We start from the raw sequence: 20,672 nt of genomic DNA, 5'->3' as shown, positions 1-20,672 counted from the left end.
CTTGTGGGGAAATCCTAAATATTGTACAAAACCATGTATTTCCTGTTCTTATGAATGAAAAGGAAAATATGATTTTCAATAAGCAAATAATAGAAAAATTGGGATTGAGAAACCCTAACTACCTCTTTTTCAGTTATTTGCAACTTTCAAGGTTCATTTTCAATAACAACAAGTTTTGGTGCATTAAACTATCCAACCACATATGATATAAAGTTTGGTTGGTAATCATTCTTCATGGGAATTAGCAATTTACAAAAATGCATTATGAGTCCTTTAAACTAAGAAAAGTACAAAACAGTGATCTCTTCAAACCATTTTGATTCCCTCTAGCTCAGTTAGATTGCTCTCATTTTGGTTTTAATGATTTCAGATGAAAAACAAATGATTTGAACTGAAATATACACTTGAATTATATTCCTTTCCCCAGCAGCACTTGTCAGATATATCAGAGCCCATAGTAATTCCCCTGCCTTTCTGTATTAATCTGCATTTCATTAGTATTTGGATATTTGAGAACATAAACACAATCTTTTTTTAAAAGGAAAATATAAGGAAAATCTTTGTGTAATTCTTCCAAATGTATCCTGTTTGTATGAAAAATGTCTAAGTTTTTTTGTACAATGATTTTACTTTTATTTATGGTGCAGTATATTTACAGCAGTGATCAGCTATGGTGTTTGAATCATATTTGCTAAGCAGCAGAAAATGGTATATATTGTTTTATATTTTTTGTTCTTTCATCATTGGTCAACAGAGGTTTTGTTGCTGTTCCAATGCTTCTCTAATAATAAGATACCTTGCGTGCTATGACATGATGATGACCTGTATTGCAGTTTCAAACAATGTGTACAATAAACTTGGGATGAATCTAAGGGGAAAATTTGAAATAATAAATGTGTGAACACGAGGATGAAGAAATGACTCCGGCACTTGATTTTCTCTGTGATTTAGGATACAAGATGAATTTCCTTGAACTGGGCATTTCAGAATCACCTGGTGTTACAAATAAATCTGGGTTCTCCAGTTGCAATGTTAAATTGCCACTCATAAACCTGTGATCTTGCAGAATGGCAAGAAGGGAAACACAAATAGGAACAATGGTAGGGAAGGGCCATTAACACTTTTCCCTAATCTTATAGGAAACACCTCTGTGCCTCTTAGGCAAGCTTAAAATCACGATCCAAACATTTTTCCTAGGTGATTACATGACAGAAGAGTAAAACCTGGATAATTGTTTCTCTGATGAAGGATGCTTACTGTTTGGGAAATAACAGTTTTTTATCATTAGTGTGGCAGAATTTAATGGTATTTTTTGAATTTAATTTACATTGGATTATTATTAGCATGTTAGCATCACTCTCAGCGCATGCATTAATGTGTATATTAAGGCAATTTACTAACGACAGCTGGAAAATTTCTAAGGACAGTCTTGAAAGCTTTTGGTGGCCTTTCTCAGCATCAGGCTTCAGATTATACACTTTTGTAGTGTAAGTGAAGTAAGCGTACAACTTCTTCCTTTAACACTCATATAATGGGGCTACTGATGGCAAAGAAAAATTCTTCTGCTGTGTGATATGTTCTGTGGATGTATGACTGGTAGAACAAGAAACTGAAAGTGGCATTTTATTAATTCTTTATTTGTCCATTTGGACCATGAAGAAACCACACAAAAAGAAAATTGATTCATTCAAGGTGCGCTAGAAGAGAAGGCTTGTGTGAATTCCTTGGACAGCAAAAAGTGACAAGCGAGCAAGTACTGGTGTGTATAAAATCAAACACATTGCTGGAAGGCAAAATCACAAAATTCTATCTTATTTAGGCCAAGTCATGTGATCAAACTCACTGGAAAAGGTAATTATGCTTAGAATGGTCAGGGGTAAAAAGTAATGAGACATTGAGGGAGGATAAAAGCTATACATGTATCCAGTACATATATGTATTTGCAGCACATTTAGTATATTAAATGTACATACTAAAAACACGTATCCTTTTTGCTCCAGCATCAAGCTCTGTCTACATTGTCTTTAAACTAAGAGGCAGAAACTGCATCTTGCACATAATTAGTCTATGCAATCACAAAAGTGTATTTGACACATGCTAGACCAGTTTTCCAAGAAGTGGTGCAACCAGCATGTTTAATGGAACTGATTTTTTGTTTAAAAAAAAATGGGCATTGCTCTAATATCTCTTTTCACAAGGGTTTTTTTTTTAAAAAAAACACTGTTAATTGCCTTGAATTCCAGAAGGAAGGAGGGGGAGAGAAACCAAGCCAGCTTAATTGAAGCATTCTAAGAACCTGTTCTTTTAGGAAAAATAAAAGCTGGTTAAAAAGGGACACCTTACTAGGCTCATGTGAACCAGCCACCCTAATTACATAGAATTACAATTTTAGCAGCTACTTATTCTGCCTTAATATGCTAATTTCAAAACAGTGGTGCAATCTGACCTCGTGTTTATATTACTTTATGTAAATGTCTCTTACATCCTTTCAAGAAGTTAAAGACAGTGTTTTTTATTTAAATTCCATTGGATATCTTCAAAGGGAATTTTAAAACGGGTCCATTTCAAAAGATCCTAAATGAGTTAGCGTGACTACGTGTATTTTCTTTTCCTCCTCATTGAACAATGCTGAATTGAAATCTACTCTGAGGTGGACAGACTTGGGCAGAGGTGCTGGACACAGAAACAAGAAGTTCTAATATGTAATAAAAAGGGTCAAGATGCAGAACACAAAAGTCAGGAATTGGTTTTCCATGAAGTAAAAATGAAACTAGTATGTCAAAAATCGGAAGGTGTCTGGTAGTGAGTCTGATGAAATGAACTGCAGATCATGAAAACTCATGCCTTTTAACAGAATTAGTTGGAAAAGGTGCTACCTATAAATAATGTGGTTTTCAGGTTGCACAGCTCTCCTACAGTGCCTATGCTATTACACAACACCACATTGAACGCCTGACTGATGAATTACACCTTTTGCTTTTTAGTCCAATGTAATCTTTTGAAATGATTTTCTTCCTGTTTTCACATATGCACTAAGTCATTTCCATTCTTAGGTTTTAGCAAATGGCCAATCTATTTCTTGGAATTGGTTATGTATTTAGAAAGTTACACACATTGTTTAATTTTACACAATATCACTTTGAGTATCTGACTCAAATTAATTATATCTATTTCTTTAACATCAATTAAATTTCAGGCTTGTTTGTGTATTTGTGTATTTAGCATGAGCAGCTAATTGGCGGTTGGATTGGCTTCCCGAAATACTGCTGATCAGCTGTTCCAGGCTGCGGGGATCACCACCGCCCATCGCAGCAGTCGCCGCCCTATCACTGCCTCCATGCACCCTGTTTTCAGCCTCCGTGCATCCCATTTTCAGCCCGTTCCAGGTAGCAGGGATCGCTGCCGCTGCCTATCTCCACCACCTGGAATGGGCCCAAAACGGGATGCATGGAGGCTGAATACAGGGCATGTAGAGGCCAAAAATGGGGCATGCGAGGTGGCGATGAGTGGTGGCGATCCCCACAGCCTGGAACAGTGATCGGCCGATCTAACCGCCAATCAGCTGGTTGTGCTAAATCGGGCTGTGCTGAAGCTGACCAGGCTGTTTGCTGTTAGTGGCAAGGAGGCAAATTGCTGAGAGGCAGAGGCCAAAGGGTGGGGGCTGATGGGTGGACGGGGCTTCAGCAACATTCACTCTATAAGACGGACAGACATTTCCACCCACTTTTGAGGGAGGAGTACATCTTATAGACCAAAAAATATGGTACATGTTGTTTCTGGTAGCTCTTAATCCATTTTTCTTTAGTAGGTCCAAATGACAAGAATTCAAAAATTTGTCTAGAGATAAGAGATGGGAAGAAGAGATTTTTGGGGAAAGAATATAAAACTGATTTATTTCATTATGTTTTGTGTGTGTGTGGTATTGTTGTAGTTTCTAACAGCAGACTTTTGCTGATTAGGACAGTGACTGAGTCATAATTTGTTTATAGATTACAAATGAGATATGGGAAGAAGAGATCTTTTGTTGAAATGTCAGAGAAGTACTGAAATTGTACTTGATGCAAGGGGAGTCATTTTTTAATATATCTTTTTTTCTTTAATTTTTTTTCTCTCCCCTTTTTAATTTTTATATTTTTCTTACTTTGTATTAGTTATTTTTATTTTTGTATTTTTAAACTGTAATAAAAATTATTATAACAAATAATAATTTGTTTTATATTATAAAAACGAGACACTCTTCTTTAAGTATTAAAAGCAATTCTTTAGATCAGATAATATCCCTGATGTTTCCTATTCAGCCAAGTAACATAGTGGGAAGCATTGCATTAACCTACACTCCAGATTCTTAGTTACCTCAGATTCACATCATCCAGCCTGCAAACCAGTATTTCAAGCATGGCTACATTGTTAAAAAAACAATATTCTTTACAGAAGTTTCACTGGGCCAATTTCAAGGGGACGACGGGACCTTTTAATGGATTCATCTCTTAAAGACTCTGTTTTATTTGGGCTCAGTGATATTTATGGTGTACAGCTGTACTTTCAATTTAAGACTTCATCACAAGGAAAGAAAGAACCTTCTCTTATCATGGCTTTGTTTTAATTAATTGTTTAATTCCACAGATATTTTAATGAGCTGAGGCCAGAAATGCCACCCTACATTCTTATCACCTGTTTCCAGCAAAAGACAACAGCAGGAAGCAGCATCGAGCCAACCTTGGCTGGTCATAGAAATCCTATGCAGGCTCAGGCATGGTAATCGGATACGAGGCTTCAAGTAGAAAGCCTGTGGTAGAAGGTAGAGATTATCTTTACTTTTAAAATAACATCTTTACTTTTAATAATTCTTCAGTCATAATAGTCTTTAATATCACCAGTGAGATAAACTCACCATATTCCCAAACAATATTTTGTTGGAAATGTACTTTTAAATTAGAACATAGGTTGAACTTCCGACCATTAACTCTGGAGTTTACATATGATTCATCTTGTGCTTTCCCATAAGGCTTTTATCATACAACTGCCTTGCCTGAGTCACAAAAAAATAAGAAGAATTCAAAAGATATTATCTTTTGTTGTAACCTCCCATGTCTTTCCACTCTGAGTCTATTGTGCTAGAACAGGAATGTCAAACTCAAGGCCCACGGGCCAGATTCAGCCCATGGGGTGCTTAAATCTAGCCAGAGGGGCCGGCCTGGAAATAGCAAAGGGCCGGCCAGCAGTGCCTCTGGCAGCCGAAACGGGGCATGGGGGCCTCCCATGGCCCCCCTGTGTCCCATTTTGGCCAGCAGGGTACTGCAGGAGGCGGCCATCCCATTTTCCCTACCTTCCCACTGGCCGGCCCGCGGAGGACAACTACAATGCTGATCCTACCCTCAAAGAAATCCAGTTTGATACCCCTGTGCTAGAAGCAACCAATAGGACTGTAAATCCCAGGGATGCCTTCATGACAGACCTGCCTAAAGAAACAGATGTTACCTAAATTAAGCAGCAGATAAGACTGTTAGATAATCTTAAATCTGGAAAGGAGGCATACATTGGACTTCATGTAAACACTCTACGTAAAGACATTTATAAAGACAACTTTTGGGAGTAATCAAATCATTTTCCCCTACATATTTGGCATAAAACTATTCTGGCGGTGTCAGTGAAATGTAAATGTTTAAATATGAATTGTAAAAAGGTTTGTTGGAGACATTGAGGGAGAATTAAAGCTAGCAAATTTCAGCATTCAACTAACATGCCAGATTGCTGTTATGTCTGCTGGCAAGCCATAATAATGACTGAGGAGAGCCTGAAGCAAAAAAGCTTGACTAGTCTAGTCACCATTCTCAGAATGATAAATTATTGCTCCTTGCCACAATATCTTAGTTCAGTCAGTGCCCAGGCCTAACAAGCAATGTTAGGAAAACACTGTAATTTATTGGAACTCTCTGTCCTGGTGTATGATGCCTGATATGCAATAAACATTTAGATTTAGAACTTTCTTCTCACCAGGGACCTGTGCCTGGATTATTAAAATTAATGTTAAATAGTTCAGGCACCAGGCCAAAAACCAGAAGAGTGTGAGTTCTAGTCGTGCCTTAATCATGAAAGCCAGTCTGGGTAATTTTGAGCCAGTCACTCTCTCTCAGCCCAAACCACCTCACAGGATTATTGTGCGGAAAATAGGAGGGGAAATGAATATTAAATATACCTGCTGCCTTGAATGATTTATAAAAATAATAAGGGTAGGATAAAAATTAATTAAATCCTTCCTGCCTTCAGCAGGGAGTTGGATTAGAAAACCTCCAAGGTGCCTTTCAGCCCTATGATTCTAAATAAATAAAATTATTTTTTTAAATAAAATTATTTTGTAATCATATATATATAAGCATACCTTTCTCATGTATCTTATTGGCCTTTTTAACAAGAACCTTCCCCTCCCCCCCCCCCCCCGGTTGTTTGCACTTGGATGAAAAACATCATTTTCTACCTTTTTCCCTATACTGACAATCAGGTGATACCACAGTGCTCACTGTATTATGACATACTGACATTTATCAAAATGTCTAGTTGAAAATTGTGTTTATTCATATATCTTGTCTGTTGTCTTTATATGCCAGCTTTCTATTAAGAATGCTAAACAGCAGCAAGATCCATAGTTAAAAGAAACACTCATCCACAGAAATAAATTGGCATAATCACAAAACCATCTAAAGTGCCAGGTCTGGCTGCAATAAGACCTTGTCCATTCACAATCTAATGGTGGACAAGTACAGGCTTTCCTCGATTTACAATAGTTCATTTAGTGAGTGTTCAATGTTACAATGCTACTGAAAAAAATAAATTATGATCATTTTTCATGCTTACAACTGTTGCAGCATCCCAATGGTCATGTGATCAAAATTCAGACAGTTGGCAACTGACACATATTTATGGCAGTTGGAGTTTCCTATTTTTGGTAGCTTGTATGAAGAAACGCAGAGCTGTCGTTGAAAATGGGAAAGGAAGGAATGTGCCATTTAAGGAAGACTTTGAGAAAGAATTAAAAGAAACTTGAGAAAGAAGAAGAGTTTTCAGGATTTTCTTACTCTACCATTCAACAATAAACAGCACTCCTGAAATTTCTGAGGTGTCTGTTTCTTGATTGGCCTACCACAAAATGCTGATAGATTGCTACACCTCAGTTCATGAGGAACCTGCCAGCGGTCTTTAAGGAAATTGTGGTGTTCCATTTCTTGGAAGTCTTTCCTGAATCCAGAAGCGTTAAACAATTATCGCCAGTTTCCAACCTTCTCTTTTGTGGGAGAGACAATGGTGAACGCTCAACTGCAAAACTGCATTGAAGAAGCAGATGAGTGTCTAGGTTTAGACATTCTGACAAGTTAGATATTCTGACTGGATGAATAGATAACCTTGGGCAGGAACTAACTGGAGGAAATAAGCTCATTCCAATCATTTTAGACATCTTAGCAGCTTTTGTTTTGTTACTACCTATTCTGTGGGGATGGCTTAGTGGGGAGGGTAATGTGACTGGGTGGGCATGGCCAATTTTTTGTTTTTGTTTTTTTACTTTTAAAACCATTTTTTCTACAACCTCTTTGGTGGTTTAAAAGAAAAGAAAAGAAAAGGTTTTTTTTCTTTTAAATGCCTCTGATGATCCAAGCTGAGTTTTTCTGATCAGCAGAGGCTTTTTTTCTTTTAAAAGCCTTTGACGATCCCAGCTGAGCTGCGCGATCATCAGAGGCTTTTTTTTTTTTTTACTTTTAAAAGCATTTTTTCGGCCGAAGAGGTTGTAAAAAATATGCTTTCAAAAATAAAAAAAAGCCTCTGGTGATTGTGCGGCTCAGCTGGGCATGGGGAGGGCAGGGATTTTTGCTACCGCTTCTCTGAACCACTCGCCTCCATCGCTACCGGATCGGGTGATCCAGTCAGAACCGGAAGCATTTCACCCCTAGTTCTACTGCTCTTCCCTCAGTGGTCAGTCTCAGTCGGTATTGGGTAAGGATGGCAGGTAGGCCCACTGGCTATTCCCTTGTGCAATGCCACACAAGACAGTCCTCTCTCTCCCCCATTTAACAATCCATATAAGGCCACTGGAGATGTCACCTTGCTGTTTGGGGTTTGGTATTATCAATATGCTAATTGATACCCTAGTTATGCATTGCTACTGCATGCAGGTAAGACTGATGATACTGCTGATATCCCTCTCCAGTACCTGGAGACTATAAGGATCTGAATCACTGAATCAGCTTGCTTTCAGAAGTTGTGGGAGCTTCATCACTGGAAGCTTTCAAGAGACGGACTGCCATCTGTCAGAAATGGTGTAGGATCTCCTGCTTGGCCAGGGGTGGGTGGGTGGGCTGGACTAGATAACCTACAAGATCCCTTCCAACTCTTAATCTGTTAGAATCTGTAAGACTTAGAACAAGATTATACTGAATTCAAAAGAAAATGAGATATGGATCTCAGGGTTGAACTGTGGAGTCCTTGGTGTTCTCTGAGCTTGGCTGTTTCCTTGCAGATGTTTTATTACCTGACTATGTAACCCCATCAGTGATAAGTGTGGGGTACGCTCACATTCAGTCAATCATACTGTGCCAAAACAAAAAAAGAGAGGGAAAAATAGTTTAAATCAGAGTGGAAAAACGGATGGCCTTTCCACCTTTGAAAATAGACTTAGGGGTCCGAATTTATGCCTAAGAAATTTCTAACTACGAAGGCGCACGGGACTCTAGCCCCGTGCAGAAAGCCAGGCACACACAGAGTGCCTGCAAGAGCTCGTGCGTGCCGTGGTCCTCTCCACAGTCCGTCGACCTCGTAGATCCAGGTTTGTGACGCGCGAGGAGGCACCACGCAAAAAGGAGGAGGAAGGAGTGGCGCGGCGCGGCGTCCCCGTCTGGAGCAGGTGCGATCCCACTTTCGCCAGGGGGCAATTTTCAAGCTCCGCGCAGGTTAGGCGAGGCGGGGCGAGGAGAAGGGAGGGGAGGGAAGGGAAGGCCGTTCTTCCTTCCGAAGCTGACGGCCGAAGGGAGCCCACAGAGAAAGAGCGAAGCCGAGCGAACCAGCGGGGGCACCAGGCGCGCATCTCGCCCAGTCTTCAGATTTCCCCCTGCCGCGTCTCCTTCGCGGCTGCCTTCTAGGAATGTGCTGATTTTTCTCACCCGAAGCGCGCATGGAGCTCCCGGAGCCGCTGTGGGTGAACAGGAGCTGTGCCGGCGGTGAGTGAGCGCGCTCGTTTTTTGTCCCCAGGTTGGCTTTTGAGGAGGCTCCCTTTCCTACCCACTTGCATTTCTCAGGTTCACGGAAAACCTTTTTCCTCCCCTCCAAATTCGTTGACTTCTAAGGAACGATTAAGGGAGAAACCTTCGTCATCCCCCGCCCTCCTTCGCGACGAACCTGACTTCACCTGTCGACCCTGGGAGAAATGCAAGAAGACAAGACTGATTTCTTTAAAAATTGATCAGAAAATTCATAAGATCTCCACCCCAGCTCTCCCCCGCACCTCCAACTTGGCTCTCTTTGCCTCCTCTTTGGCACAGCTCTTCTGTAGAAAGAGGTCGGAACCTACCCCTTTTCTTGGCTTTCAGAAGTTTCCACTCAACTCTTCCTCCTCCTCTTCCCTTTCCTCCTACAAAAATTAACAAGAATGAAGCATACTGTATAATTCAGTATTTCTCAACCTTAGTGCCTTTTAAGAGGTGTGAACTTCACCTTCCTGAGCATAATTCTGGGAGCTGAGGTTTATACTTCTTAAAATTAATCTGCCAAGAGTGATATAATTGCTGGATCAAAAGGGAGGCGGATTAGCTGAGGGCAAAGTGACTTTTTTAATGAACTTAACCGATTTCCTAATTAATTTTGCGTTCCGCTGTAAAACAGTTTGCACTGGGATACTTACTGATTTGGGACTAAGAATTCAGCCGGGTGTTTTTATTTAATGCATGGTGAAACCACACAAGACCCAAGATTGTGGTATGGTTCATGGGAGGAGGGTTGCCTCCAAACTGCTTTTGAAAACATTCTCTTTGGCATTCATGAGTAACTCTTAAGACAAAACTAGTGGAATGTGGGTCATCTTCCTGTGATACAACTGGGGGAAGACCAAATGGAGGAAGCAAAGTTCTTGAGTATATAAGGAACAAATCAGCTCCATCAAGCCACTCCTGTTTGTCCTAAGCCTACAAAGTTTGTGAAACCAGACCTTATTAGAAATGGAGGTGAAAGGAGCAGAGGTGTGATTGCCTAACATCCTGCCACAATCCTGCTCAGCTTTTCAGCTTCTTTTATAGAGTTTGTTCTATATTTTGCTAAGCAAACGATTGGATCTGTTTGTTCTGGAAGAAGATTCTTCAGGCAGTGGATCCTGAAAGAGTTATTAGAAGCCTGATCCAGGAAAGCAACCTCCTAATTCTACAGATTGATGTGTAATCACTTCTTCAGAGCAATAATGTTCTCCAATTTGCATATTAAGAGGCATTATCCTGCTGCTCACACATAAATCTTTGCCATCTGTTGTTAAATTACCAATGTAGATTTAATTTATTCTTGCAGGAGCAAAGTTGAGCCTTGTTTCCATAAACTAAATCCACTTGTCAGACTCAGTAGACATTGCTAGTCGTTCCCAGTACTATACATAGTTGATTTTATTGGGGAGCATGACTTATTACATGTGTCTCGTTAAAATTTCCCATGGTTGACAGGTTTGTGTGGGTTAATTATGAGATTCTCGAGCATAGTCTGCAGAAATTTAGAAGAAAGGCAAGTTGCCTAAGTAAACAAACAGGTGTATATGAATTGCTAAAATATCACATAATAAATTGGGACACCTGATTGCCTCTACAAAACAAGCCTTAGATCTGAGACAAAGGGACTCAGTTTCCTGATTTGAAAAGTTGTCTTTTCCTGATTCTAACAGAGGAGTGTTCAAAACAATTTATTCTTCCTTTGGGACAATCATGACCTGGATCACTGAAAATCTCCATAAGACATTATTTTTTAAAAGTTTGAAAGGAAATTCTGCTTCTTTAATATGCTTTCCGCTTTATCACCACTTCTTTCTGCTGTGTACATGGACTAGGCCTAATATTCAATTCCTATCTATTCAGAGGGCTTTGAACTTAATTTCCTACCAAAAAGTGCAGCAGAAGCTGTCTTAATAAAATGTATGAGTTAACAACTCTCCATTTTCAGCCTCTTTCTTTCTGATTATTTGCTTTTGAGGGTAACTATCGCAGAAGAAGGAAAGGGCTAGCTATTGCTTGACATTAGGGCATTGTGGCTTCAGAACTAATAAGAATTCTCTTTTTGTTTTCAGGCTCACAAAGACTGTCCTGTATTAGGCAAAGTGCCAGGGTCTAAACACCACCATGCTATATTTGCATTGCTGTAGATATAATTTAGCAGCAATTTTCTTTTTTTCTGCTTAATTTGACAAAAGACAGATTTGAGTTTCCTGTTCCCTCAGTATATTTGGTCATTATCTCTCCTTTTGTATTTAAGCAGTTTTAGCAAATTCATAAATATAGAGCTGCTAATATATTTTTTTCTGTAATGATTCTTTCAATTCTATTCTTCAGTTTCTGATTTGTGAACATATCCATTCAATATACTACTTCATTATTAATACTCAAACAAGGAACAAAAAAAAAACCCAAAAGAACAAATGAAAGAACAAATGAGATTATTTATTTTTAAGAAGGTGGTTTTGATCCAGGGTTGTCTGGTTCAAACAAAAAGACACTTCCTGACTTGTTCAAAGGAGCCCTGTCAATTTCTCTTGATGTCCTGTTCCACTACAATATCTGAATATGCAATTCCAAAATGTCCATGACATTCAGGAATTTATATATTTATTAACCAAATTTATACACCGCCCATCTCACTAATGAAGTGACTGTGGCTGATTTACAGATTTTTTAAAAATCCATAAAATCCATACAAAAAATAAAATTAACAAAGTTAAAAAGGCAGTTAAATGACAGACTTAAAAAGATGGAGGGAATGCCCTTGAGCCACGAACTAACCCCAGAGTTGCATATTACTTTTTGGCCCCCATGCCAATTGGAAGACCCAGATTTTAATGCCGATCTGGAATACCAGAAAGGTAGGGGTCAGCCTCACCTCAAGGGGCAGAATGGATTGGGGCAATGACAGAGAAGGACCGCTTCCTGGACCCTGTCAATCAAAGTTCTTTAGCAGCCCTGCCTGATTGGGTGGAATGGGCCACTGTAACTGGGAAAAGACAGGGTAACCTGGACCCATGGTAACCTGGACACATGTCTGAAAGGGCTTTAAAGATGATCTCAAATACCTTGAATGGTGGGAAGAGGGCTGTGATGAGCAAGGAGACAGAAAAAGCTATATTGTCTGAGGAAAAAATCCACTCATTACATATCTGGATTGAAAAAAAATCATTTGCCCCTGAAGATGCCCTTGGAAAGCTTTGGTGAAACTATTAACCTTCCCAGATTTTGTTCACCCACTATATTTCACTTCCTCATTAAGAACATTAATTAACATTATGCAATTTTGTTGTACAAATGAAGGCAAATTGTTGGAGAGGGGGGAGACAGTCCTAATATGTGACAATTCTAAAAAACAATCTGCCTCAGTCTTTGTTTCTGATAGTTCATTAGCAGCTGTCTTAAGTTAGACATGGATCCATAGTTTTGGCAATGATAGATAACACCCCCCCCCCCCCTCTCCTGGCACGCGATGGCAAAAAGGTTAGCCATCAATGGCCTAGGCAATTACTAGGGTATGTATGAAGAATGAGGCATTTCAAAATTGTGGACAGGTTTCTGCCTTTAAAATATGTATCTATTCCCCAACTGTGTGAGATAGGAACTACAGAATAGGGCTGGGCAAGCTTTGACATTCATGTAGAAGAAATGCTTTGGTAGGAAAATGGCTGCTTTAAAGAACAGCATTAAAGTTTTGTCTTCCTTAATGAATCAGCTTAATTTCTTTTCTTTTTTTCCCCCAATTTTTCTGAACTGCTTATTCCAAATCATTTGGAAGTTTGTGCAACTTAATCTAGAGTTTAGTGGATTAAGTGCCATGTTTGAAATAAAAAAGGTTAATTTTTTAACAAAATTACAAATACCAGTTATCTATATCTGAAGTTATAATAAATTTATTAAACATGAACATTCACAAAAAACCTTTGATGCTTATGGTAGACATGATTTGTTTGAAATCTGGCAACTATTGAACAGTATTTTGGTATTAGCAAAAGTAAATTCTTTATTTCTCAATAGCCCTTATCTGTATTTGTTAATTTTCTAGTTATATTTATGCCTCTTTATACAAAGTTCTAGACAGTTGAACTAGGCCTGGGATCATTAAGCCATTGGTGGATCAGTCTCTCAGAAAGTGGTGTTGTCTTTGGCACTAAAGGAATCTTTATAGGAAAGATGTGAATGTAACAAGGTCTCACTTTCTACAAAGTAAACGTGTATGATTATTAGAAAATGTCAGCAGCAAGCTGGTTGAAATAGGATGTTATAGAACGAGATATATTAATTATTAAATATTCACTTTCCTTAAAATGGAATTTGTTAAATTTATTTTGCAAAGACTTTGTTCTTTCGAAATATTCCCTTAATGATCATCTGTAGGGATTCTCATCCTTTTCTTATAACAGACACATTTTGTTATTTGACAATCCTTAGCAGTTTCATCTTTTTCAATTAATTGTTCTTTATTCTGGCTAAAACTCCAGCTGAAGTTTTGATTGAGTGCCAGAATTACAACATGAATAATAAAGAAGAAGGAAATCTAGATATTTTGTTGTTCTAGATTATACACATTCATACTTACAGGTGACTCACATTCAGACCTGAAGAGAAAAGGGAAAGACTCAAAACATATTGTACTCTGAGAAAGTTTAGAAAATCCACCTTCATTCTCTCTATATAAATTCATCTGTAGCTGATTTCAGAGAAGTTGCTGTTTCTCAGGCTGCTTTGAAGATGGGATAGTTGAGAAGAAATATTTAGCTCTTGAAACATAAGAATAAATGTAATAAAATTAATTATTTAAAATAGTTATACTCAACATGCATAAACATTACTTGCACCGCTGCTAGGTAATGCTTCATTGCTTCCCCAATTAAATTTCCACAAGTCCACATCTACATTGAATACTCTACTTTAAACTTTTTTTTTTTCATTTTTCATACAGAGCAGCTGATTAGGATCTGTGGAAAACCCTGAAACCCCACCTCCTGTATTTTCTGATAACTACACCACTCCAACTTAGCATAGACAATAGAGCAGGGGTGTCAAACTCAAGGCCGTGGGCCGGATCCAGCCCTCGGGGTGCTTCGATCTGGCCCATGATACCACCCTGGAAACAGCAAAGGACTGGCCTGTGATGTCTCTGCCAGCAAAAATGGAGCTTGGGGGCATGCACAGCCCCCCGAGGTCTGTTTTCACTGGCAGAGGGCTGCAAGAGGCCATCCCAGCTGAAAACAGGGCCCCGGAAGGCCACAAACAGTCACCCTGAGTTCCGTTTTTGTTGACAGAGGGCCATGCCCTCTCCATACTAGCCATGCCCCCTCAAGGTCAAACATAACACTGATGCGGCCCTCAATGAAATCTAGTTTGACACCCCTGCAATAGAGAGACATCTCAGAACTTGTGAAAAAATATTATCTTCTCATTATTTCCACCTAATAAAACGGAGACAAGCTTTTCCTTGGGAAACACTGGAACAGTTAATTGAATATGTACTAAATTGATGTGTATGAATTGAAGGTTCCTGTAGATAATCTTACAATCAGGGATCCTTTTAAAGAGTGGAAATTGTCAAATGCTATTTACAAATGCTAATTTATTGCAGAGCAAATTTGAGAACATGCATTGGAAGGACAATGGTTTACAGCAATAATGTCATAGTCTTAGAAATATGTAATTAAAGAAGCAGTAGGTTTCCAAATACATGATCTCATCTAAGCTGAATTTCAAGTCTGAAATATACCTTGAAAATATTTGTAGTCCAAGAAGAATACAGTATCTCCAGATTGTTGGTTATTATAAGGTTGTGTTTTAAGGCCATTGTTTCTCAATTCTTCTCCTATAAATTTAGAATTTATATTTTTAATTTCATAGTTTTTCTAAGAAGTAATTAAATGCCACTCGTGGGGCAAGAATCCAGATGAAGAAAGAAAGATTCTTAGCAGTAAGGTTGCATGCAAAATTAAAGACATGTGGGTTGGTAGTTATTAATGTCTTAATTTCTAATCTTCTCTTCTCCCCCACATTTCATTGTCTTGATTAGGCTCTCTGATCACTCTGGCTTGCCTGAATCATCATGCTGTTTGTCAAATCATTAAGAATGTCAGTTCTCCAGTTTCACCCCATACAAATCTTAATTTAAGCTCCAACTGGATGGTACAAGTTGAAGACAAATATGGCTTTTACATTGGCTTGGGCTTGGCCATCTTTTCAAGCTTTCTCATTGGCACCAGTGTCATCCTCAAGAAGAAAGGACTGCGTCGACTGGTGGAGAAAGGAGGCACCAGGGCTGGTATGGATTTTTTGACTTACAAGAGGGGACAGAAAAATATGTTTTCTGGAAAAGAACTCTAGTGGCATTTAAGCCATCTTTCCTTAAGCGTTGTTGTATTGGACTTCAACTTTCATAAAAATTCAGTATAATCAAAGGTATGTTGACTGGGAATAATGTTTGTTAGAAAACACAGCAGTCAGGTTCCAGGTTGAAGAAGTAATTAATACCTTCTGGCCTCTGAAGACCTCTTCAGATGTCCCGCTGAATTCATCCTATGTTTGCCATTTTAAATACACAACCTGAAACTTTAGAGAGATGCTACTAATCAGTATTCACAGCACAAGTCCAAGTGGATTAATAATCCAGTCCTGCTTCGTAGAATAACAATATTTTTTCTAGCATAATATATTTCTGGAGAAAATGTTGAAAAACAAGTCTATAACAATGTACACTATGGCTTATGATAAAATGTTCAAGTCAGAGCATAAGGTTATGGCAGCTAATTTCAGAAATGTTAAGCCAGGGGAGTTCAGTCCATGCACGCAAGAGGTGTGTGTGTGGGGAGGGATTTTAAGGGCCTGCCAGTTCAGGTATTATTTACTTTTCTTTCTTGAAAGGTATTTAAAAGTCTTTGAACATATGTATGTTATGACTTGTAGGCCAGTTGTTGTTTTTTTCAATCCAAGCTGTTGTTTCTTTCTCTCTTTTATGTTTAAGTACTGTAGTGTTATATTTAGAATTGATTTTATTTTATATGGAAGGTTTTTACAAATGCTCCTCTAAATATGTCCTTTTTATTTCCCCAGGAGATGGAGGTCATGGCTATCTAAGAGACTGGCTGTGGTGGGCTGGTTTACTAACCAGTAAGTACGATTATATTTAGCCAGGCTTGGGTTTTTATCTGATCAAATATTTAACCTTGATGATTACTGAGGACTTAATTGTGAGGACTCTGTTTTTCCCTGGGCCGTAAAGATTATTTTGCCTGCTTCAGTTACAGAAGTTGTTTCTACTTTTTTTTTTTTTTTGGCCTTTTTGTACTTGAAGTTTATGCTTGAATACCTTAAAGATCTTTTTGTGCTTAAAGACCTTTTTACACTGACAGGTTATGCTGAAGCCTGTGGAAATCATTTTTTCAGATCTTATCACCATAACATAGGAATGTTCAGGAATTTAAATGATTCGGTTTTCAGAAGAGACATTTGCTGGCCAGAGCCAGCAGTGTGCCTTGTAGCACCTTCAGCAACTGACAAATTTATAGTGGTGTGAGCTTTGGTGGACTGGAATGCAGGAAATATTTGCAGGCAACTTCAGTCCCCAAAATACGTATATACCAAAATATATTTTGAACATACTACACAATATTTTTTTCTAGTTTTGCTACACTGGTTCTCTAGAAGCTACTGTCTTAAGTCATTGATTATTGCATTGCAATTTGAATATAACATCATATGCTCAATAATTTGGATTCCTTTTCTTATTTACAAAGAGATATTGACAAACTGCATTTGGATTCTGAACTATTGGAAAATTTCGGGGACATTTTGCTGGAACCTAAGTGTCTTACAAAGACTGTTGTGCAGATAATCCTTGATTTACGACCACAACTGGGACCGGAATTTCAATTGCTAAATGATATATAATGGAGATGTCACATGACCACATTGTTTAGCAATCCCAGTTGCCGTATTTAAGCAAATTTTATCAGTCATTAGCCCCAGCAGCCCATTTCAAGCTTGGTTATCCAGCCACAAACATCAATAAGGACTGCCTCCAACTCCTCCAACCACCTATTTCCCTCCCCTCCACACACACACACACACACCGCCATTTTGGCTGCCCTGCATCCTGCCTTGTGGGTTGGCAAACAGCCCCAGAACTGCACAACTCTGCTTGCCATGCCCTGGAAAGACTATCCCAGCCCAGTACCAGTTGACCTTGCAACCCTGCACTCCAAGATCTTTACAACCCCAATTGATCTTCTTGCTTCCACTATTGACAAGGTATCACAGGTTGTTTTAAGTTGATTTAGGCTCTTCCCCCCCCCCTTTTTTTCACAGTGCAAAGCCAGCCTCAGCCCCACCCAGGAGCTCTTTGCTTTTTAGTGTGCTGCAACGGCTCAGGGGCTGCTTTAGGCTTTTCTTCCTTTTCCACAGCACAAGGCAGCCAGGCCGGGCATTCCTTGTCAGCAGTGAGAGCAAGAAGACAGATGGGGAGAGCAGCAGGGGACCAAAAGGACATAGATGGTATGGGAGGAAGGGAAGAGATAGGTGGGAGGGAGTTATGGTACCCTGTGGTCATAAGTGCAGGTGGGCTGCCAGTGCCTGAATTTTGATCACATGACAATGAAGGATGCTGCAACGGCCATAACTTTAGGCACAGGTCATAAGTTCCTTCATTCAGCACTATTGTAACTTTGAACAATCTCCGAACGAATGGCCATTAGTCGAGGATTACCTGGACAGATAACGTTTTCCTTGGGGTTCATAAGCTTTCATGTTTTCTTAATAAGACAATTGTATGGAACTGAGTAGAGTTGCTGGCCAGTGAGAACCTAAATCCCGGTAGTAATCATTGTAATTCACCTGTTCTTTTTTTTTTTCCCCTGGTGGCTATTTGCTCAGTGGGTGGAGGAGAGGCCGCCAACTTTGCCGCATATGCCTTTGCAGCTGCAACAATTGTTACACCACTCGGGGCACTTAGTGTGCTTATAAGGTGACTTCCTTTTATTTTGCTCTTTTCTCCTACATTTATTCTAGGTCTAGGTGTTAATAATGTGATCTTGCCAGTAGAAAAGAGATTTCTAATCTTGTGCTAATATACCAATAGCCAGATATGTACTTAAGTCCTGCTTCTTTTTCCCCCTCTCCAAATTGATCTTGCATATTACTTTTGTGTTTCAGTGACTCTAATCTACGTCCATTAATAGAATATAGATTTGTAAGGACTTACGTTTGTTATCAGTAATTTACAAGTGTAAAGGAAGGTAGAATAAAGGCTGTGTTTCTGTATTTGTCTGTTGTGCCCAGTGCCATTTTGTCCTCTTATTTGCTTGGAGAACGGCTGAACTTGCTAGGCAAACTTGGCTGCATGCTGAGCATTGTGGGTAGTACCATTCTTGTGATACATGCTCCAGAAGAAGAGGAAATCACCACTTTGGGAGAATTGCTTTCAAAACTGAAGGAACCAGGTAAGCTTATGAAATAAGGTAGCAAAGGAATGAAGGTGTTGTGTTTAGTTGGAATGTTATCATATCTGAACCAGTTTCCCAGGGGCAGTAATGTGATGGTTGTAAAAGTGTCTTGCACAAGGGTGAATCTTCCATGATTTTGTACACATTTGGATTTGGTGGCATCCCATGGGCGGTGCCAATTGTCTTGCTTCTCTTTCCCAGGGAGAAAAACTTTCATAAAACTCCCATGTCCTGTTGTCAATTTGTTTTTACATTTCATTTTGAATTGATGTAAATTTCAATTTAAAATATTGGTCTTTGAGATGAGATACAGGGAAACAGCTTCTCTTTCAGAGAAAATAGGTACACAGAGCATTTATGCCTGCCTTTCACTGAATCTTATTCTTAGAGCTGGATGATCAGTTGCAAAGTAGCCCTAAATTCAATAATTGGAATATTTCAGTAATCCCCCAACTCCAGTAGTCTGCAGCCAGCAAGACAGGATAGATATTCACATGTGTCTCCTAGGTTTCTCCTCTCCTCACATTTTCTAGGGCCATAGGCTTGTGTCTTTAAAAACTTTGTTTTTCTGTAGACTTAAATCTTGTTCTTGCATGTGTAGTAGGATGCCTATTCCTTACAATAAACTGGTTTGATTTATTTAAATTCCTAAAAACAGTGCAGTGCTCTGTTGCTTTATCCATCCATTTATTGTACTGGCCAATGCTTGTGCTAAGCATTACGTTCTGTCTTGTATTAAAATGTCATGATTTGTCACCTTTTTGTTTTTTTATTTCTTCCAGGTTTTCTTGTTTATGCCAGCATCCTCTTGGTTATCAGCTTAGTTCTGATTTGTTTCCTAGCACCACGTTATGGCCAGACCAATATTCTCATCTACCTCTCCATTTGTTCTGTGATTGGGGCTTTCTCCGTCTCTTCTGTTAAAGGGCTGGGCATTGCCATCAAGAGTTTTTTCACTCACCTGCCTGTTCTACAAAACCCATTGACCTGGATTCTTGTCTTCACATTAGTGGCTTCTATTGCTACTCAGATCAACTACCTCAATAAAGCTTTGGACATCTTCAATACCTCTATGGTGTTTCCCATTTACTATGTGCTTTTCACCACTGTTGTCATCACAACTTCAGTTATCCTCTTTAAAGAGTGGGTCACCATGTCTGTAAAAGACATTATCGGGACGGTATGTGGATTTCTTACCATTATTTTAGGAGTCTTTTTACTCCATGCTTTCAAAGATATGGATGTCAGTTTGAAGAGTCTGCCACAAACGTTCCAGACTTCTAATGAGCCGCCAGCAATTAAGGATGACAAGAACACTTTAATAGAGCTGGAAAATCCAGATATCAAGGAACAGAACAAACCCAAAGTATTCATGATCTTCAGTTGAAACCTAATTTAATATTTCTATTTCTTTGAGTAATGGGGCCAAACAGTATAAAAACATGCATGTATCTGAAAGAATTTAAATGAAACATCACCATATGTGCCTTTTGAAAACAGCAACCAACTTCAACGCAGATGCATTTCTGCATCTCCTCTTTTTATCCTTGGCAATGGTACTAGATTTTGCACACTCTAGAATCAATAGCAGTGGTGATTGTATTTGTGTCAAACTTGGGCATATTCCCTCTGCCTTTGGAAGAAATGTTTTGCTGTCAACTGGCATTGTTTCTTCCAGATCTTTCTCACTCTTCCCCTATCTTCACAAGAAAAAGTTATATTCATTGAAGTGTGTGAAGAATTTGAAGCTTCAAAAGAAAGCATGTCTATTTTTCCAGCTAGGAATACCCAAGTCATTTTTGAAAATATGGTAAAATAAATAGCTACGTTTCCCTCCGGATTGTAATGTTGCTCAAGACATTCAGAATTTCAGTCATGTCCTTATTCTTAAATGGTGCAGTCTCAAAAAATTGCCCTACAGCCTTTTTCTTGGATATTGGATTTTAATACATTTTGGTGCTTTCCCTATTTTAATTAATTT

General features: G+C 38.9%; 1 protein-coding gene across 1 annotated transcript; it reads left to right on the top strand.

The window, feature by feature from the left end:
- The first annotated feature begins 9,157 nt into the window (after window positions 1-9,157).
- On the top strand, window positions 9,158-20,078 carry NIPAL4 (NIPA like domain containing 4). Its single transcript, XM_070933841.1, has 6 exons — window positions 9,158-9,203; window positions 15,268-15,516; window positions 16,305-16,361; window positions 18,123-18,213; window positions 18,528-18,688; window positions 19,474-20,078. The coding sequence occupies exons 1-6, from the start codon at window positions 9,158-9,160 to the stop codon at window positions 20,076-20,078; spliced, it is 1,209 nt and encodes a 402-aa protein (XP_070789942.1).
- Window positions 20,079-20,672: the final 594 nt, after the last annotated feature.

The sequence above is a fragment of the Pituophis catenifer genome, unplaced genomic scaffold (assembly GCF_029215685.1).
Source record: "Pituophis catenifer annectens isolate HBS135680 unplaced genomic scaffold, rPitCat1.0.hap2 SCAF_2, whole genome shotgun sequence".
NCBI classification, from domain to species: domain Eukaryota; kingdom Metazoa; phylum Chordata; class Lepidosauria; order Squamata; family Colubridae; genus Pituophis; species Pituophis catenifer.
This window is presented reverse-complemented; position numbering and strand designations above follow the sequence as displayed.